Source organism: Plecotus auritus (assembly GCF_963455305.1).
Source record: "Plecotus auritus genome assembly, chromosome: 7".
NCBI lineage: Eukaryota > Metazoa > Chordata > Mammalia > Chiroptera > Vespertilionidae > Plecotus > Plecotus auritus.
This window is the reverse complement of record NC_137774.1, coordinates 19,413,092-19,435,723: the sequence shown is the minus strand read 5'-3', so window position 1 is coordinate 19,435,723 and position 22,632 is coordinate 19,413,092. Positions and strand designations below refer to the sequence as shown.

Below are 22,632 nucleotides of genomic sequence, written 5' to 3'. Positions count from 1 at the left end.
TACAATCCCAATTAAATTTCTTTATAAATTTAACAAGTTTAATATTCATATAGAAAAGCAAACATATAAAATAGCAAAAAATATTAAACTAAATTATAAAACTATTATAATGAAAAAAATATGGCACAGAACAAGAGATAATCTGATTCTACCCTAACTAATTTAAGGTAACTAAAAAGATATATCACCGTGGAAAGGAAGAATTGGTTAATAAATAATGATGAGGTGACTAAATAGCAATTTGGGAGAAAAGAACCTCCTAAACCATTTTTTTAAAACACTAACATAAAATGTACTTAAACATTTACTAAGCCTCTTGAAGAAAAAGGCCTTCCTAAGTATAGAAATAATAGGAAAAACAAAAGAAAAGTTGGACAGATTTGACTCCTAAAAATAACAAATTTCTGTGTGTCCAAAAATGGTCAAAATGAAAAGACAAATAACAGACTGGGGAAAACCTTTGTAGCAAATATGACAACAGACTAATATCTTTTTAATTCTCAAGCAAATCAATAAGAAAAAAAACTAAAACCCTAACAGATAACAAGGACAACGCCAAATAAGTCAACAAAGAGAAATATAATTAGGAAACAGAGAGGAAAATATTCAACTTCACAAAGAAATGTTTAAAACTATATGGCAACTCCTGACCGGTGGCACAGTTGGTTGAAGCATCATCCATACCAACAACAAAAGGCTGTGATTTGATTCCCAATAAAGGCATATACCTAGGTTGTGGGTTCCATCCCTAGTCCGGCACATATGGGAGGCAATTGATTGATGTTTCTTTCTCTCTCTCTCTCTCTCTCTCTCTCTCTCTCTTTCTCTGTCTCTCTCTCTCTCTCTCTATTTCCTTTCCTTTCCTTCCTCCCTCCCTCTCTCTAAAAATCAATAAAAAATTGTCCTCAAGTGACAGAAAGGGTGAGGATTTTTTTTTAATTTTAAGTAAGAGTCAATGCTTGTAATAGAATAAAAAGAGATATTTACTTATCCATTGCTGCTCTGAAATAGGCACAATTCTTTCAGGAAGCAGACTGAGAAAAATTAATCAAGAACCTTAAAATCATCCATACCCTTTAACACAATAGCACTCTTTCTATAAAATATCCTAAGAAAATAATCCTTAAAACAAAATCAAAGTTATCTACATCAAGATATTTATAGCAATTATCTGTAAAAACGACATTTGGAAATAAACAAAAGTGAAAAGAAGAAAACCACATGAACAATGGTTTCTGTGGCATCCTCTTAACTGGTTAGCCTAAAAAATCATCTTCACAATTCCCATCCCAGTCCATCCTCCCTATTGCCCCAAGATAAATGTTACTAAACATCAAATATATCAAAGCTTATAACCCTCACCACCTTAAAAAACAAATCAAACTTATTGGCAAAATATAACAGGGTCTTAAATGGGTTTGTCCCTATCTGTTGCCTCAATTCTTGCCACTCACACGCAATGCATTAGCCGTAAAGAACACATACAGAATTATATATAATTACTTCTGTGTCTCCATCATCCTATATAATAAAACCCTAATATGCTAAGTGTTCGTTCAACCAATCAAAGCGTAATATGTTAATGATATGCTAAGGCTGCTCAACCGCTCACTATGATGTGCACTGACCACCAGGGGGGGAAGACAGTCGACCAGTCGCTATGACATGCACTGACCACCAGGGGACATACAGTCGACTGGTCGACCAGTCGCTATGACATGCACTGACCACCAGGGGGCAGACGCTCCGACCAGTAGGTGAGCTTGCTGCTGGGGTCCGGCCAATTGGGACTGAGCGAGACGGGCCGGACACACCCTGGAGCCCTCCCACGGTCCCTTCCTGGCTGGCCAACCTCCTGCGTCCCTCCCCGGCCCCATGCAGGAGCTGCTCCTTGGTGGTCAGTGCACTCCCACAGGGGGAGCACCTCTTAGCAAGAAGCTGGGCTTATGGCTGGCCAGCACAGCGGCAGTGGCGGGAGCCTCTCCCGCCTTCACTGCAGGCGGGCAGTAAGGAGCGAGGGGTCCCAGACTTCAAGAGCCCCAGAGTGAGAGAGGGATGTCTGACTGCCGACCGGCAGACATCCCGAGGAGTCCCAGACTATGAGAGGGTGCAGGCCGGGCTGAGGGAATCCCCCCACCCCAGTGCACGATTTTTGTGCACCGGGCCACTAGTTGGTTCAATAAAATGCCAAAATGCTTTTAATCTATGCTGAAACAAGGATTCTGCCTTCATGGATCTTACAGATAGAAACAACAAATGCCCTTCTGTGAGTTACAGAGGAAAGGTCAACTCAGGTCAAGAAAAGTTCTAAGGATAAGGGTAATCCTGGACTTGAATCTTAAAAGACAGGCAAGGATGGCAAGGGTAATTCCAAATAAATGGAAAGTATTTGTGTTTCCACACAAAATCTTGTAAGTCTGTAACAGACTTTCTATACAGACAACTCCAAGTTAACCTCTCCAACTTTCTATCTGTTAGAGCTATTGTGAGAATTAAAGCTGATAATAGAATCTGGCACTTAATAAGCATTCAAAGATGTCAGTTATATAGAAACATAACAATGCTGGTTACAAAAGTATATTTCAAGGGTCCAGCATTCTTAGAACAAAGAAAGTAACAGTAAACAAGACCAGGGAAAAAAGAGAAAAGCAGTAAGAACAGGATTAATTAAACAACATATCACCAAATAGCCAGGGTCAAACAGTTATCTCTACACACCAGGACAATATCCTCATACTACATATTACAACAGCACAATAATTTATACTCATAATTAGAGGCCTGGTACACGAAATTCGTGCACTCGGGGGTGGGGGTCCTTCAGCCCAGCATGCGCCCTCTCGCAGTCCGGGAGCCCCACGATTGATCGTCCCGCAGAGGGAGGCCCCACCCACCACTGCCAGCTGGGTAGCCTGGGCCTCCCTCTTTGGGGCAATCACAGAGCCCTCTGGCCGGTGGCCTGGGCCTCCCTCTGCAGGGCAATGGTGGGGCAATGGTGGGGCCCCCCAACCAATCACATCACACCCGACTTGGCGACGGCAGTCAGTGCTGGGTCGCCACAGCGCCCGCGACCCAGGAGGGACCAAGAGGTCAGCAGTTCAGCCCACTAGCCAGTCCCCACCCACCCGAGCCTGCTGTGCACACAGCCTGGTGTTCGGCCGGCCGTTCTGTCGTTTTGGACGTTACAGACCCTGGCTCTTTATATATTAGGATGATACTGAATCATAAATAAAACACTAAGTTCTGTTAAGTATGGTCTATTTTAAAGGAGTAGGACATATTACATCTTTAAGAGTCTTCAAAATCTTTAAGACATCAAAAATAGCTAAATAAGAATCTTGTTGCCTAAAGTATAGTCCTTCATTTACCTTGAAAATTTAGTTATATGCAAAATACACTAAATTATATGTTAAATAAATGACACGTTAATATGCTGTGATAGTTACAATTCAACCAAGAGGAAAAAAGTAGAATCCATGATTAAAACACACACACACACACACACACACACACACTTTACTTGCCAATAAAACCAAACTACATGTAGCACCTAGGCAGGTCCAACTGCCTGTCTAAAGGTTAGAGTAGACAAAATAACCTAAAGAGAAAAGGAAGGAGGTAAACTAGATTGCCTTACAGGCAGTCCTCAGATTACGTTGGACTCGACATACGTTGTTTCATGGTTACGTCGCCATCTCCCATTTATTTATAAAAAAAAAAAAAAAAGGTTCCATCATTTTGACATATGTACATATGTGCTTTATGTTTTTTATTATTTATTTACCACAAGTAAAGGTCAGGAATTGTTATCTTTCTTTTAAATTTTTTTTACTGTGTCACTTCATTACTGCTGTGTATGTGCTCCATGTGAGTGACATAGGTGCTTATGTAGGTGGGTTCCAGCTTATGGCGAAAATCAGCGTTTCGTCGCGATGTAGGAACAGATCTCCGACATAACCCGAGGACTTACTGTAAAATGAATTGGGGATATTCAAATCACTAATACCCCTAGAATAAGTCATTATAGTATACAGGCACTTTCCTACTCAGAAACCTGTGAGATATAATCAAGTTGTAATTTTTAAAGCCTTGAATCAATAAAATATGCAGGAAAACAATACTAAAATACCAGCATATCTAAGGTTAGGTTTTTAAAGTTGATTTTTCTTTTTTTTCTTTTTTTTAATATTTTTATCGATTTCAGAGAGGAAGGGAGAGGGAGAGATAGAAACATCAATGATGAGAGAGAATCATTGATCGGCTGCCTCCTGCATGCCCCCCACTGGAGATCCAGCTCGCAACCCAGGCATGTGCCCCTGACTGGAATCAAATCCGGGACCCTTCAGTCCACAGGCTGACGCTCTATCCACTGAGCCAAACCAGCTAGGGCTAAAGTTAATTTTTTATTAGCAAGACAAGGTTAACCTCATTACTGCCAAGGGTTTTATAAATTAATAATATGAGGAGCAGCATACAAAAACATTTAAATTACAAAAAGGTCTGGAAAGGTCCTCTGTTACTTCTCCATATCTAAGAATTTTAAATATTAGGAATTATATTAAACTGCTTTTTCCAATTAGCTAGGTTCAAACAGTTCATTGTTTCTCAAAAACAATAATGAATGAAAAAACCACAATGATATTAAAAAATTACCCCCAACTTTTTACTATAACCAAATACAAAGAATATGTAAGAAAAGCCTATTATCAGATATTCATACGTGTAATGTATATAAATTTTATAATCAATTTGCTCTAGAAGTACTTGTTAAAATTGATATCTTTACCACAGAATTCATTGTAATGAACAAGTATTAATACATCATAAAGATCAACAGAAGTAGCTTAATGGACTCAATCTGATTTTAACCACTAATGGCCTGAGGAATCTCAAATTTGGGTTTAAATTAGCCCTACCTTCTTAGCATCAACAAGTACCAAACTGTTCACTAGTTGATTGTGGTCTTGAGAATAGGTGGAAAAATCTAATATCTGTTGTGGGCAGAGATCTCATAGCTCAAATATTTCTTCTCCTTCAGTTTGTATGTATGTGTACCAGTAAGTGAGTGAGTGTGTGTGTCATCACGTAAGAATTGTTGTATTTCAGTAAAGAGGCACCTCTCCATTAAGGATATAATTGAGTAACTACAGTTCATAAAGCACCCTGAAATCAAAGACACTAAAAATTTTAAATACTGGTATTGTATTAACATAAAGCAAAGAACAATAATCTAAAGCATCTTACAGCTCCAGTGTATTGTAAAACATATAAAAACTCACTGTGTGATCTGCCTTTTTTTTTTTTTAGTGATTTTCCTCTATTATGGAATCCGGATCTAAATGAACTGTTAAACACTTAGTCTAAAGGTATGCCAAACATTTCTTAAGGTCTTAACAAAGAATCAACTTTTTTTTTCCAGAAAACAAAATGAGGCCTAGGTTAAATATTTTATTTGGCTTCTCAAGATGGACTGAAAAGTTGGGCACCAGCTCCAGACCAATTCCTGGACGCACATCAAACACAGCCCTGTCATTTATCCAGTCAGTCAAAACAATCTTTTCCATCTAACCCTTTAATGTTTATGTCCTAAAAAGCTGCTAATTGAATCCAGCTCCTGAGATCTATTTGTTAAAATATATACCATCTAATTTGTAAATGAACAAAAAAGAAAAAAATATGTTAACTTTCCTGGCAAAACAGAAGAAAATCCATCACATGTAACCAAAAGGGAAAGAGCAGTGTTTTTAATATTTGAATATTTTTCTCTTAAAATACGACAGAGACAAATTCCCAATGGTTTTATGAAATTGAGAGTACCTTAACTGTTTTTACAATTACTAGTAAGGGGACACAGTATATTTAAAATTCCTCAGAAAAATCTAAAAATACAAAATCACTCTATAAATTTAGTCCAGTGTTCCTCTCCTCCCATCCCAAAAAAGAATAATAATAAGTAATATTTTCTCCTTTGTGTGTGAATTTTTCTAATATATCATATGCAGTCAGAAAACCACAGATAAACACTTTAAGATCTAATGAGTCACACACAAAAACCTCAAACTTATTTTATCTGCAGTAAATCAAAATCCCTGTTTTCTCCCTCTTTTTTTCATCATGTATATAGACTAGAAGGAAGTCAATGGCCAACAGCCTATTTCTGATGCTTTCTGCACACCTGGAATCACAGGTTCTTTTCTCACAATCACTGACTCAGGACTGACTCGGAGAGAAACAGCAGTAGATAAACTCTAAAGCAACAAAGATCCCTTATAAAGGTTCCCATTGATTCATAAGAAAATAAGGAAACTGAATGGGGGAAACAGGAGACAGACAGGCATTCCCCCAATCCAGGTTTTCCATTAAGAACCACTCAGTTAATGATTCTTTGCAATTTTCCCTAGGGAAAGTAAAACTGTCATGAAAATAATATATTTTTTAAACTGCAGCCAACGTAGGCTACCTTCTCAAATACCAAATTCACTGCAAGTTTGTATCTCGAAAGTTCAGCCAGTGGGCTGGGATGTGACACACAAGCATACAATTACAAAAATTAGTCCATATAAGTCTCAAAGTCTAGTGTAGGCAAACATAATTACAGTTTACTCTTACACATGCGCGCACACACACACACACACACACACACACATTAAGGAAAACCATCTTTCTCACCACACATCCGAAAATCATGGTGGGTAATTTATTAATAGTGAATGGCAAATCGCATTTCAGTTACACTTTTCAAACCAAAAATTAATTTTTCCTTGAAATGTGTAACACGACTGTGTAAGAATACCAAAAATGGCAGGGTAAGCAAAATGGACCTGTGATGTTAAAGATTCAATGCCCTTGGACTCCTCGACACTTTGTAAGGGAAGCCTTCTATCTAGCAACCCCTCCAGACATTCTTTTCCATTTAGAAAAGGGAAGAGGGGGAGGTTGATGAGAGAAAGGAAACTTCGCTTGAAAGTTTGTATGAGCACTTAGACATGTACAAAAAAAAAAAAAAAAAAAGTGTGTTTGTAAAGCCGGTCTAGAGTTAGAAGTGAGACACAGTTCTGCGGCCTACAAGGAACAACCCAAAACATGCCACCCTGCAATCAAACACTTCCAAAACACAGTGTACAATGAGCCGGAGTCGTCGGATCGGCAGACACACCGGAAAAGTCCACCTCGGTCTCCTTCCCTCGCCAGGACGTGCGTTTCAGGTGTGTGGCACGGGCTCCTGTGGCTGGCAGCACAGTGCGGGGTTTTGCACGGAGGCACAAGTGAACGAACAAGTTAACAACCAGGGAACACACACACACACCCTCCCGTTAAGCGCTCCATCTTTAAGGAGTGTTTACTGCGCGCAGCCAGCCACCGGATTCAATAATCCCCGCACGGGAGCTGCTCAGCCCCGCACCGACCCCACCTGGGCTGCCTCCCAGGGCTGCTCCCCGAGGCCCGGGAGAGAGTCGTGTTCCTCGGCCATGGCTTTTCGGCCTCAGATCCGCCTGGAATTCCAACCGGGTCCCCCTCCCCTCCACAAAAGACCCCGAGTCACCTTTAGCTTTTTCAAGAATTTCCAAACAAGGGCGAGTGGTCTGGCCCTCACTCTCTCTGAACTAGGCCTTCCCACGTCCCCGACCCCCCAGCTCACCATTGATCGCGACCCTGGCCCTTCCCAAGGCCACAGGCACCCCCCGCCGTCTCGCCCACCCGCGACTGCCCAGCCGGGCCAGCCGCCCGCCCGCCCTGCCCCCTCACCTGTCAGGCGCAGCTTGACGGGCCCGTTCCTCCGGCCCCCGGGGTTAGACATGTCCCCGGCGGCGGGGGCGGCAGGGCTGCGGCCGCGGCGCGGGGCCCGGGCCAGCGGGCGGCGGGCGGGGGCGACGGCGAGGCGCGGCGGAGTCACCACAGCGGCCGGGGCTGGGGCCCGAGCAGCCGGCGCCGCGGCCGCCACGGCCGGAGGGTCCCGGATGTGCCGAGCGTCGTCGCCATGAGCCGCGGAGGGAGCGGGACGCCGAGCTCCCCCCTCCTCCCACTTCTCCTTCCTCTGCCCGGGCCGCACAACAAAGCGGCAGCCGCGGCCGGCCGCGCCGCCTCGGCCCGCGCCCGCGCCCCCGCCGCCTCCACGCAGCCGCCTCCGCCTTTCCCTCCTCTCGGCGTGGCGGGGCCCGGAGCCGACGGGGCTGGTTGGCTGCGGCGGGCGGTGCTCGGCGGCGCCGGAGCAGACTCGGGGATCGGCCGCTTCCTCCTCCACCCGCCCTCTTGTCTGAGCGAACCGGGTCTTGCGGCCGCCGCGGCCACTCGTCGGCTGCGGGGGGCAGGGAGCAGTCGGGCGGGGGGGGGGGGGAGGGCCTGGGGGCGGGATCAGAAGTGATGGGCGGGGAGTGGGCGGGGCCTGGGCGGGCGCGCGCGGGGTGCCCGGGCGCGGGGCGCGAGGCTGGGCTCTGCCTGGGCGCCCGAGGTCCGCCGGGGGTCCCACGCCGAACTTGAGGGGGAGACCACAGAGAAAGTGGCGGCGCAGAGCTCTCTGGCACCAGGAGGGGCTCCGTGTCCGGGCCACGTAAGGGAGCGCTTTTGTCCGTGCGACGCAGATTGCACTTATCAGTCGCCCACTGCGTGCAGTGCTCCCCGAGAGGTGGGGCGAACAAAGTTAGAACCGCTGCCCTCTGGGAATGTAGCGTCGCTGAGGGAAGAGACACTATTTCCATACCGAGGATTCCAGCAATTGCCCCCAGGGTGTTTTGCTCCTGGTACCGTAGCTGCCACCTCCATCCAGGACTCACCTGGTGAGAGAGATCAGGTTACCTGCCTGCTCAGGCTCTTTCCAGCTGTAGCGCAGGGATAGGAGGATAATGACACTGCCTTAAAGGATTATTAACAAGACAAACCTTAGAGAGAAATGTGTGAAAAGCCTGACATACAGTACTGTATGTTATCTCAGGAGGGCAAAACAAAAATAAGGGTACCTTATCCTTTGCCTCTGTCATTGCACTCTTAGAAACTTATTCTTGACGTATAATAATACAGATGTTCTTTGCAAAGTTTGGTTCATAACAAAAGGGAGATTGAGCAAATAGCCTGGTGATTATATTGCATCAACCGCATTGGGGTTTTGTGCAGCCATTTACATGGCAGTTGTGAAGATCATATATTATGGAAGAGTTTACAAATAAAGCTTAAAAGCACAATAAAAAGTTGTGTGTATGCATGCAAAAGTGTCCAGCACAGTGAAAACTAAGGATTACAGCATGGGGGATTTTTTTGTATGCTTGGTATAACATTAATGCAATTTTAAATGTTTAATAAAGTGGAAGATCTTTAATCCTAAATCAGTGTCAGTTGTTACTTCGAACTCATCAGTGATGTCACTTCATGATCCAGATGAAGTTACCTCCAAGAGCATCTCATCAGTCTGAATACAATCTGCAATTAAAATGATCCAAAAATTATATAAAGCTCTAGAAATACTAGGCAAATACTAAATGCCTACTATGTGCCAAAGAGTGAACAAGACCTTTTTTAAGTGCTTCTTTTGCTACAGAAGCTCTGAAGATACATTAATCAATTCGAACAATAGCCGCTATCACAATTTAAGAGACTAGATGAATAATGGAAGTAAAAGTTAGCAAACTGATATATGCATACACTTTTGCCTTATTCTTACGGCAAACACTTGGTTCCCAACCACCCACTAAAGTAATTTGCAGATTTGTATTAGGTAGAAGTTAGGATTTCAAAACGTGATGGGAGAGCTGGGGTGACTGCCTGTTGTGAAGTTCAAAGCAATGCATCTATATATAAAAGCCTAAGTGACCTTTATGATTGAACGACCAGAACGACTGGCCGACCAGTCTCTATGACATGCACTGACCACCAGGCGGCAGACACTCAATGCAGGAGCTGCCCCCTGGTGGTCAGTGCACTCCCACAGCCAATCTCCTGCAGCCCCTCCCCCTGCCGGTTTGGCTCCTGTTGCTTAACCCTTTTGTAGAGACCTGCTTCTACATAGCAGAGCAGCTCCCTCACTGCAATCTACTGAAAGCCCTCGACACAAGGGTTTGTCTCGCTCCCATCCTCGTGGTGGCGGCATGGTGGCAAGAGAAGAAGGGGGGCAAGAAACTGAGTGATGGCGGGGCTTGACGGTAGCTTTGGCATCTGGTGTCCCTCCTCTCCCAACTCCGCCAGAGCCCTCGGGCCCGGGCTGGGACAGGGAACCGGGATGGGTAGCAGCAGATGCGGCCCATTTCCCAGGGGAGCTGAGGGCCGGCTCCCTCCTTGGGGCTGGCGGCCAACCTCCCGCAGTCCCTCCCCTGCCCCATCCCCCATACACAAATTCATGCACCGGGCCTCTAGTTCAACTATAAGAGACAATGCAGAAAAATGCACACATGCTTAATATGCAGGCAAGACTCTGTTTAGGCTTGCCTATGTGTAAGTGTAAATCTTACTGCTTAAAACAAAAGATTCCAGTAAGAATAATACTTTAAAACCATTCATACGTTAAGGAGAGCTAACCTTTCACTGAGTTAAATTTTAGCATTAGATGTGTAGCATTGGCATCATAATTTTAGTCATATTTTTTGAAGGAAAAAAGGAAGAATAACAATTCTTAGGAAATTCACCTTTGTCTTTCTTCCTAAAATAGAAACCCACTACCTATACATGTCACTAATGGGTATGGGAATTACAGAAAATATTTCAAAGCCTTTTTATTCCCTTATTTCTTCTCATCCTCAGCGCTCTCGGTTGAATTGTGCACCTTTATCAAACCATTGGTTTAGGCATCTGTCTCAAGTACACAAACTCCACCTATTTCATACCGATAAAATGTCTCTTTCCATGAATGTCATTAAATAGAACCTTCCAGTAAAAATGCTGTAACAACTCATTAAATGGCATTTTTGAGCAAAAGATTTCAACTTTTTTATTATTGATCACTTAATGTTGCACTCTTTATGCTGTATCCTAAACCGGAGGGAAAAATCGACATCAGGTTATAAGAATATTTAAAACCTTTTGTTTAAAACATGTTTCTGTTTTCCAAGGCTAATGTTAAATTTGATATAACTTTGCAAGCAAATGCTTACCATCTGTAGTTGGTATTTTTCTTCTGCTCCAGCCATTAATATATTTTTTACATAAAAGAGTTGTCTCCAGTAATAAAAAATCTGTCTGAGGTAAGGTTATGTTAATAATGGTACTCCTGTGAAGCTATTTTTATAGTATAAATTTCAAATTTAATGCCGTTTATGTGCCATGGAAAAAGCAAACATCAGGCACGCAGTGATTTCTACTCCTGCTGAAAATTCAACTTTCTTTAATGTTTAAAATGTCATGAATTGAATTTAATATTTAGTTCTAGCTTCCTCCAAATCAGCTTATAATTGATGAAGCAGCCAAGCACAGCCCCCAAGTACCTGCAGTTGTCAATCGGGCCCTTCCTTCCCCATTTCCACTGATTTCCTTTGCCTTCCCAGGTCCTCAAAGTTAGGATCACCAAAAGCCCTCATGTGCAGTTCCCTGTCCCAACATGGTTTAGGATTAGGTCACATTCCAGGCCATTTCCTGTCCCCTTCCCTGCAGATCTGGTCCCCAGTGATGAAAACTGAGGTCACATCCGAGACCCGTGTCTCTCCACATCTGGGCTCCCCCATGCCACTCTCCTTGGCTCTTGCTTCTCAGCCTCTACCTTGGTATACCAAGATGGTAGTCCTTACCCACATCCCCTTCTAAAGGAATCTGACCTCACCTATTGCTCTAACACAGTGGTCGGCAAACTCATTAGTCAACAGAGCCAAATATCAACAGGACAACGATTGAAATTTCTTTTGAGAGCCAAATTTTTTAAACTTAAACTTCTTCTAACGCCACTTCTTCAAAATAGACTCGCCCAGGCCGTGGTATTTTGTAGAAGAGCCACACTCAAGGGGCCAAAGAGCCGCATGTGGCTCGCAAGCCATGGTTTGCCAACCACTGCTCTAACATAGTGTCTGTCCTAGGATCCATCCCTACAGATACTGATTCAACAGGTTGTGGTGGGGCCCATGAATTTGCATTTCTAATGCTGCTGGTGGGGAGAACCTACTTTGAGAACCACTGCCTTACACCGGGGATGAACTTGGACAGCTTTGTTTGTAATAGTTGAGCTTGGCCTCAACTAACTGAGCCAAAGGTGGATGGCTCACCAAGAGGCCAATCACATTTTCTCTCTTTGGAACTTGAAATGGGGACACTGGGACACGGAGTTAGTGGTGGGCAGCTGGGTTGAGAGGTCACAGAGTTAGCAGCTGAGAAAGCCATTTTAAGTTCAAGTAGATAAACCAAAGAGGAAATGAGTGTGTAGAAAATACTAAAAAGTAGACAGAGAAAAGTGGAGATAAGAGACTTCGTAACCTCAAAGAGGGAGACAAAGAGAGTGATTGTCTGACAGATTTCCTGCCCATAGTCCTGGCCCAGGTGTGCCTTCTTACAATTTATTTCCTTTTTTTTTTTTTAATATATTCTATTGATTTTTACAGAGAGGAAGGGAGAGGGATAGAGAGTTAGAAACATCGATGAGAGAGAAACATCTATCAGCTGCCTCCTGCACACTCCCCACTGGGGATGTGCCCGCAACCAAGGTACATGCCCTTGACCGGAATCGAACCCGGGACCCTTCAGTCCGCAGGCCGACGCTCTATCCACTGAGCCAAATCAGTTAGGGCTCCAATTTATTTCCAAGGGATCTCACTGTGCAGAATGACCACCTTACTCCCCCTTCCCCTGACTTAGACAAGCTTACGTGGATCCCTGTCCCTTGCATTCACTTTGTCTCTAGTTGGAACACTGGGTCTGTTTCATCTTCAGGCCTGTTCTAAGCTCTTCCCCAAAAACCCTCAGTCACCTCCCTTGCTCTGCTTGTGTTCTTCCCCAGAGCTGAGCCTTACCTGCAACCCAGCTGGTGGCTTGGATCCTCCCACCGAGAGGCCGCACTTCTAGAACCTAGAGCGGTTCAATACATATGGCTCTGGTGCTCTTGAAATATGGCTAGTGATGTGCTGCAAGTATAAAATGCATATTGGATTTTGAAGACTTAGTATGGGGAAAAAGAAAGCAAAATATTTTAATTTTTTTATACTGATGACATTGAAATGATAATATATGGGATATATTGGGTTAGATAAAATATAATATTAAAGTTCAGCCCTAACCAGTTTAGCTCAGTGGATAAAGTGTCGGCCTGTGGACTCAAGGGTCCCAGGTTCGATTCCGGTCAAGGGCGTGTACCTTGGTTGCTGGCACATACCCAGTAGGGAGTGTGCAGGAGGCAGCTGATGGATGTTTCTCTCCCATCGATGTTTCTAACTCTCTATCCCTCTCCCTTCCTCTCTGTAAAAAATCAATAAAACATATTTTTTTAAAAAAATTTTTTTAAATAAATAAAAAATAAAGTTCATTTCCCCATTTCTTTTTACTTTTTCTAATATGACTACTGGAAATTTTGAAACTACAACTGTGACTCTTATACCCAATCATACAGTGGTGATCTAGAAGATGATGACCATCCCACCCATCTACCTCCTTAATGTTTGCCACCAGCTGGATTCCCCCATCAGTGGGCTCTGTGCTCTGCCCAGCACCAGACTTTCTCTGCATCACTCTTTAGACCTTGTCTTACCTACCCAGCCCTCCAACCCATTTCTATAGCTAAGTCAGTTCAACAGCAACTATCTCAGCCCAGTGAGAATGGGAAGATATTCTTCAAAGGTAAGTTTAAGTTCTAAACTGCATCCCCTGTACCAGTAAGTGTGGCCTTACTTGAAAATAGGGTCTTTGAAAATGTAACCAAGTTAAGATGAGGCCAGTAGGGTGGGTCCTAATTCAAGGTGACTGGTATCCCTATAATAAGAGGAAAACACCATGTGAAGACAGAGACACACAGGAATAATGTCATGTGACAACAGACACAGAGATTGGAGTGTGAGGCTGCAAGCCAAGGAAGGCCAAGAATTGCTGGCAACCACCAGAAGCTGGGAAGACGCAAGGAAGGAATCTACCCAGTGTCAGAGAAAGCATAGTCTTGCCAACACCTTAATTTTTAAATTTAGACCTTCAGAACTATGAGAAAAAACTTCTGTTGTTTTCAGCCATCCTGTTTGTTATACTTTGTCACAGGAGCCCTCGGCAACTAATACAACCTCTAAGTCCCTTCCACACTGTATTATATTATACACAATACAAGTGAAAAAGCACACAGCATAGCTGATTTTCATTATTTGCTGCATTTACAATACTGTCCTTCTTAAAAAATAGAAAACCCTGTAAATCTAGGCCATTTTTATGCACCCATTTTCAAATGTCTTAAGTATGCAGACTGCCCTGTTACATTGTGAATTCTGAGTTAAAAGAGAATATAATTTGAAGAGCTTGCATATTTTCCAAAGCCAATTTGGTGATTTAAGCATGGAAGTATTACAATTAAATGTTTGAAAAGTTATCTGTGCATGGTTTGCTGTAAGCTGATATCATGAAACAACACATCTTTTCAGGATGAGGTAGCAGCCCCAGCCCCCGGGGGAAAGGGAGCGGGCGCATCACTCAACTGCAACTACTTTGGACAACTGAGCAACATGAGCAGGCACAAAAAAATAGTCATATCCAATCATCTTCAAAATGAAAACTGTAGTAGCTACAACACGATTCTCTAAGGGCAGGATGGGAGGAGATGTGGAAATACTTGTATGATGCAGTCTTCATGGGTAATGCAGAGAATATGGGCCAAAATGAGATCAACATGGCTCATAAGCCAATGGGTCAATGTCAACCATTGCTTAAAAACTTTCAATGGCTGCTCGTTGCCTTTAGCAGCCAATCCAAACAGCTTTAATGACATAAAGGAATGTTCATGATTTAAAAATATAAACTTTCAAAAAGCAGAAAACAAAAATGTATGTGAAGAATGATCCCAATTTTTAAATAAATATACTTATGCATTCATTCAAAATGATGTTTACTAAGCATATGTTAGCTGTTGAGTACATCTAACTAGTGGAGGAAGACAACCAACAAGAAAACAATATATAAAATACAAAAGGTAAGACAGTATTTATTATCTGTTGCTTTCTAGAGTGCATTTTCAATGTTTAAGTCAAATCAATCCCAGTGATTCTCCAAAGTTTAACTGAAATGTTACGGAAGATTTTACCTCGCCCTAGCGGGTTTGGCTCAGTGGATAGAGTGTCCGCCTGTGGACTGAAGAGTCCTGGGTTCGATTCTGGGTTACAGGCTCGATCCCCAGTAGGGGGCGTGCAGGAGGCAGCCAATCAATGATTCTCTCTCATCATTGATGTTTCTATCTCTCCCTCCCTCTCCCTTCCTGTCTGAAATCAATAAAAAAAAAATTTTTTTAGAGAAAGATTTTACCTCTTCCCATTAGACATGAAGCTACAAAGGACAGAAATTGCTATGCCTTATTGTGGCCCTCCATGGCAGACAATGTCTAAGATTGAAGTCAACACAGAAGAAGAGGGGCCAAGAGATGGAGAATGCAATTTGGTCCTGATTATCCCATCTGAGTCCCTGTATCCAGCCATTCCTAAAGCTACCGTGTAGTTGGGTCAAGTTTTCAGTCACTTGCCCACCAAGAGTTCTAACTAACACATCCAATGAAGCAGAATCTCGGGTGGAAGCTGCAATCTGCATTGTTAACTAGGTCCCCGTGTGAATAATCATTGAGGAGGTGAAGACTTGGCTGGAGAACACAGGCTGGCAAACTTTTCCTGTAGGGGCCAGAGAGTAAATATTTTAGGCTTTGCCAGCCACTCAACTACTCAACTGTTGTAATGCAAAAGCATCCATAGATGAATGTGCATAGTTTTATAAATTTTATTTGTAAAAGCCAACAGTGGGCTAGTTTTGGACAACTGGCCATAGTGCCAACCCCAGCTCTAGATCTAGAGCCATAAATAAAAAGAACGGTACCATTCCTGGAAGGAAGGGCCAGTAGAATTCAGTGTTTTTCCAAGATCTGTGAAATCTGAAACTATTTAATAATTTAGGAAAAGAAGCCAATACAATTATAAAAAGAACTAATATTTATTGAGGGTTCACTATGTGCTAGATGCTGTGCTGAACATATCATTTAAGATGCTTTGGTTAGCAAGGGACAGAAAAGCTGACTCAGATAAACTTAAATAATAGAGAAGATTTGTTATTTCATATAACACAGTGGTTCTCAACCTTTCTAATGCCGCGACCCTTTAATACAGTTCCTCATGTTGTGGTGACCCCCAACCATAAAATTATTTTCGTTGCTACTTCATAACTGTAATTTTCCTACTGTTATGAATCGTAATGTAAATATCTGTGTTTTCCGATGGTCTTAGGCTCTACAGCAGCGGTTCTCAACCTGTGAGTCGCAACCCACAGGTTGAGAACCGCTAGCAGGGTCGCCTAAGACCATCGGAAAACACAGATATTTACATTACGATTCATAACAGTAGCAAAATTACAGTTATGAAGTAGCAACGAAAATAATTTTATGGTTGGGGGTCACCACAACATGAGGAACTGTATTAAAGGGTCGCAGCATTAAAAAGGTTGAGAACCACTGATATAACAAGTAGTTCTGAGATAGATTCCATAATTGGAGTTTCAGTGGTTTAGTGATATGTTCAGGACCCAGGTTCTTTCCATCTCATGCCTTTGCCTTCGTCTGGGCTTGGCTTTGCCTTCAGGTAACTCCCTCCGTGACCACAGATGGCTACTGCAGTCCCAGACGTCTCATCCCAACCAAACAATATTCAGAAGAAACAGATCATCTCTTCCTCTCTCTGCTTCTTAGGAGTTAAGACATCTTTTTCAGACGCCCCTCCACATCAGCATCTTTCCCTCTCATCTCTCATTGGTCAGAATTTGATCATATGCTGACTCTTAAACTAATCACTGGCAAGAGCAATGGACTTTCCAAGATCAGCTGAGACGAATGAGGAATCCCTTCCTGATGTAGGTTATTTATGTAGAGAGTGCAGAGGAGGATGTGGACAATGTATGAATACCTGAGCGAAATCAGGGTTCTGTTAAAAACCAGGAATGGATATTGCATAAGCACCCACAACTGATGTTAGTGATATTCTCTTTCATTATTATAGACGAGAAAATAAAGTTCAGAGAAAGGAAAGTGACTTGCCCAAGGTCATACACCTAATAAGTAAAAAAGGCTGGATTCAGTTCCAGGTCTGAGACTACAGTGTGCAATTCCTCCACCAATACACGAAAGGGATATTGTAGGGCTGAAGATGTTAGGGAAGAGCAGGATAGCTCCAAAGGTTGCCTCACAATCAAGTAAAATTGAGCCAGGTATTAAACCTGTGATGTGACCAGACCTCCCTAACAGGTCTGAGCCTTTGCTGTACAACAAACAACCTCATAAGTCAGTGTGTAAAACCACAGTAATTTATTCAGTTCACAATCACTTGATTGTTGACATGGGAAAATACTTGAAGCATGCTCTGGGCTCAGATGGACTCACCCATACATCTTTGGTTAGCTGCCAGTTAGCTAGCAGATCAACTGGGGACTGGCTGGTCTAAGAAGGCCTCAGGTAGGTGGCTTCCCTTCACTCCACGTGGTCTCTCATCCTCCAGCAGAGTGCCAAGGAGAGTGAAAACATGCAAGGACTCCTGAGAACTAGCTCAAATCTGGGAAGAGTTCCTTTTTGACTAGGGACTGAGGTGAAAAAGGATTTCCCTTCCTCATTCCACAGAAAGATTGATGCTAGAACACTTGTGCGACAACATTATGCCCCATTCCCATGTTTGTAGTTCAAATAGGTTGGCCTATTTTATGGCCAACATATTATCTAGGCTCCCAGATGACAAAAACTCTTACCTAGCCATGGCAGATAACATCTAAAGGTGGGACATGGATTTAGTATAGGGTGTTAGAAAAGCAGCACTGTGGCCCTAGCTGGTTTGGCTCAGTGGATAGGGCGTCGGCCTGCGGACTGAAGGGTCCCAGGTTCGATTCCGGTCAAGGGCATGTACCTTGGTTGCGGGCACTTCCCCAGTGGGAGGTGTGCAGGAGGCAGCTGATCGATGTTTCTCTCTCATTGATGTTTCTAACTCTCTATCCCTCTCCCTTCCTCTCTGTAAAAAAAAATCAATAAAATATATTAAAAAAAAAAAAGAAAAAAGAAAAGCAGCACTGTGGTCAATGGATTGAGGCTGGGATAAGAAAACATGAGGAGAGCATCTGAAAACCAAATATTTAAACCCAAAGACAAAATTACACCATCAATTTGTGTCACCCGCCCCAAAAAAACATTCCATATGATAATAAAGAGACCAGAGTCTTATTTTCTACTATCCTGGTAAATATAAGCTATACATTCATTCATCAAATATTTTTTGTACCAAACTCTGTCAAATGTGAAATGAATTAAATTCTTACTTATCAAGTTGCTGTCTCTTAAAATATCCTTCAGAAGGACTTCTGTTATCTTTTTTTTTTTAATATATTTTATTGATTTTTTACAGAGAGGAAGGGAGAGGGACAGAGTTAGAAACATCGATGAGAGAGAAACATCGATCAGCCACCTCCTGCACACCCCCCACTGGGGATGTGCCCGCAACCAAGGCACATGCCCTTGACTGGAATCGAACCTGGGACCCCTCAATCCGCAGGCCGACGCTCTATCCACTGAGCCAAACCAGTTTCGGCAGACTTCTGTTATCTTTATAGCAACCAAGAAAGTTTTCCCTAATATCAGAATTGCTTTATGTGCAAAATTATTAAAACATGTGATCTAATCTATCTGAAAATATTGATATCTTTTTTCTGAATTTATTCACTGCTATCATTAGCAGTTTAAATCTATGGCTGTATGTAGGCATTTAAAACAGTTCCTTAATTTCTAAGGAAAGGTAGTGAGCACAAGCAAGTTGTATTTCATCTTATGAACCCATTCAGAAATTTACAGTCTAGGTATGAACTTACACAGCATGAAGCTTGGCCCACAGCATTTCTGAAAGTGGAATTTGGCTCATGCGAATTCTCATAACAAAAGAGGAATTGCCAAAACAAGCAACTTCCTCTATATACAGGTGAAATAATATTCTTACAGAGTAAATCCTCACAATGTGAAAATATACAAAGTTCACTAAACGTTCTCTAAAATAGTTTTCCATAGAACCGAAGCCATGAAAAGCGATTGAGTCACTACTATAGAGGGAATTCCTCTCCTGCTTCATTATGCGGGAGATACAAGAAAGAACTCAAGCAAACCGAGGTGGAATCACCTAGCCCTCGGGTAGAGGAGCCTGAAAGAAGAGGGTCTATTGGCTTGAATTATCTCCACTTCTGCAGCGTGGGAAGAGGCACAGATATAGAAAATGTTCATGAATATGAATATAGAAAATATAGAGAATATAGGAATACAGAAAATAAAAACAAAAGGTATTTACTGTATTATTTGATGTTCATTGTGAACTTTCTTGTTGAAAACAGCAATTTCTAATGTGCCATTCATGATTATGTTACAGCTAAGCAATTTATGATATATTCAATTAATAGATGGCCATATGGGCCATTAAAAGATGGCCATATGGGCCATTAAACTACATTAATACACTGAAATGTATATTTGTAATAAAGTTATAAAAATATTTAAGAACACTGAGTTAGGCATCATTGAGTTAGGTTTTATACACTGACTTATGAGGGTGTTTTTAACTTCTTTGTTAATAGTATTAGCAAAGAAGTTAAAAACATATGACCTAGTGGAGTGATTCTGTTTAGAATAAAAAGGTTGTATTCCAGCAAGAAAGTTTAAACTATCTGAATATCTAATCATATAGGATCAGTTAAATAAATGATGGCACCTTCATATTATAGAATACCTACAGCCATTAAAATATTATAGAAATGTATTTTTAAATATAAGATACATAGCATATATAATATATAAATATTTTAGTCATATGTCTATTTCTTCACTGGATTGTAGCCAAAAGACCGAGAAGTAATTATATGTCTACTTTTTTTAAAATGTATTTTATTGATTTTTTTACAGAGAGGAAGGGAGAAGGAGAGGGATAGAGAGTTAGAAACATCGATGAGAGAGAAACATCGATTCAGTTGCCTCCTGCACACTTCCTACTGGGGATGTGTCCGCAACCAAGGTACATGCCCTTGACCGGAATTGAACCTGGGACCCTTCAGTCCACAGGCTGACACTCTATTCACTGAGCCAAACTGGTCAGGGCTATATGTCTACTTCTTGACATGGGAAAATACTTTAAGCATGCTGTCAAATGAAAAAAAGTTTTATAATATTACTGTATAAATTCATTTCTTAACAGAAAAATAAAATATACATGCATATTTAAACATCTTAAAAGAAACACATCAAAATGTAACTAGAGGTTATTTCTAGATAATGGGGATTTCTATTTCTTCTTCTTTCATATATTTGTGTTTTCCACTTTCTACAATGAGCCTCTATTACATGTAATAATACAGTAAAAATATTGGGTTTTAGCAAGCTAAAATTATACAAATAAAAAAAATGGAAAAAATGCACCAAATGTCAAGATGACGGCATCATATGGGATTTTCATTTTCTTCTTTAACTTTGATGTTTTCTTAATTTTTCACAAAGGGCATATGTTAAAATCATACTATATATTACTGCTGTATATAATCTCACCACATATTGAATGAATGGGCAGGAGAAAAGAAATGGTTACATAGTTAGGAGAAAGGTCCTTTCAATAAACTAGAAATAAAAACTTCTGCATTATCATCAATTGCTATAGATTCTTTCTTCAGAAATGTCTGTAGCAGGATTCCTAAATAAGCTAATAAAGGTATAATTTGCAAATACCAGTGACACCTTTATATTGGTCCAAATGGTGGTGGGATTCCCTGACTCAACACTGCCCCCTTCCTGTAGTCATAGCATCTTTCTCTGAGACAAGAACAGCCCTATGTCAAATTCAAGAGAGTAACTCGAGCTTAAGAGGGGTTCCTTGGGTAACTTGGGTTCAAAGAATCAATTGCTCAAGTACAGCTTGAAGCAGATGTGAATCAACAGCAGCTCCTGTGGAAATAACTTCAGGATCTTAATTGACAATGGGCTCAGCATGAGTCATTCTAGTGACATGGACTTTAGCTGAATTCAGAGCAGTATTCTATTGGGAATGAGAGTCATTGTGGTCCCGCTCTACTTGTAGCCCATCAGCCTACACTATAGCAATACTTTGGATGCTGTACTGTACAAAGGACAAGGGGTAATGGAATAAAAAATGCTGAGGGGGGCCTGGCTGTTTTTTTTCAGTGGTTAGAGCATCAGCCCTCGGACCAAAGGGTCGAGGGTTCAATTCCCAGTCAAGGGCACATGCCTCAGTTGCGGGCATGCAGGGGGCAACCAGTCAATGTGTCTCTCTCACACCAATGTTTCTCTCTGTCGCTCCTTCCTCCTTTTCCTCCACTCTCTCAAAAAAAAAAAATCAATGCAGAAATCAGGTGAGGATAAAAAAATTAAAATGCTGAGGGGCTTCAAGTCATGTCCCATGCAGAATACCTGGAAAAGCTGAGAAAGAAACCCAGAGGAACACATCAGCTGCCTTAAAATAATACATTCAGGTGAATTAAACTTGTTCATACGGTTTTACAGGAGGAACTATGACCAGTGTGCTGAAACTAGGATTGGAATTCTATTGAGACAGACCTTGAGATAAGAGGAAGGCTTTTTTATTAGTTTGAATGAGCAGAAGATATACTGGCCTTGAACCTGTTCCACAAAGTGTGGTCCATGGAACCACAGCATGGAATAATTGGGAAACCCATTAGAAAAGTGCTGGATCTCAGGACCAGTCTAGACCTAAATTAAAATGTGCAGTTTAAAAAAATGGCCAGGCAACCCAAATGCATATTATTACACAGACATGATTGATTTTTAAAAAATATTTTTTATTGATTTTAGAGAGGGAGAGAGAGACAGAAACATCAATGATAAGAGAGAATCATTGATCGGCTGCCTTTTGCTCACCCCACACTGGGGAATGAGCCTGCAACCCGGGCATGTGCCCTGACCTGGAATTGAACTGTGACCTCCTGGTTCATAGGTTGACACTCAACCACTGAGCCACCCCAGCAGGGCTATGTAATCATATTTATCCATTTATTATTTTATGGATTCTGGACTTAGTATCATACTTGGACAACATTTTCATTTATAAAATAAAACAATATTCTTCAATGGAATTTTCAAGTACTTTTATAGTTCCTTTTTGTGTGTGTGTTTTTGTTTTGTTTTATTTTGTGGTGTTTTGTTTTGTTTTGGTTTTGGACATCTAAATATTTAGTGCATTTGAATTTATCCCAGTAAAAGATATGGATTTAAGTATTTTCCTCCAGATGGCTATTTAGTTGTCCCCAACACTATTTTTTAAAAAGTATGTATATTTTCCCATTAATTTATACGCCGTTGTCCTATATTAAATTTCACTGGCAACATTAAAATGATAGTTTCTTTATTTGAATGTTAAAAAATAGTGGGTGTAGGCACTTCATTTCATCCCCCTTCCCCTCTGATAAATTGTTAAATCGATATCAGGAACACCTTAAAGATTATGTCAAAACGCAGGGGAAATGCTTCTGATG

At 41.7% G+C, this 22,632-nt stretch overlaps 1 protein-coding gene across 1 annotated transcript in view; it reads right to left on the bottom strand.

Moving 5' to 3' along the window:
* The window catches only part of SMURF2 (SMAD specific E3 ubiquitin protein ligase 2), a 96,904-nt gene extending 88,669 nt beyond the window's left edge, over positions 1–8,235 (bottom strand). The window contains exon 1 of the mRNA XM_080679034.1: positions 7,747–8,235. Within this exon, the coding sequence (XP_080535160.1) occupies positions 7,747–7,798 (52 nt within the window). The 5' untranslated portion in view covers positions 7,799–8,235. The remainder of the gene's footprint in view (positions 1–7,746) is intronic.
* Between the last annotated feature and the right edge of the window lie 14,397 nt (positions 8,236–22,632).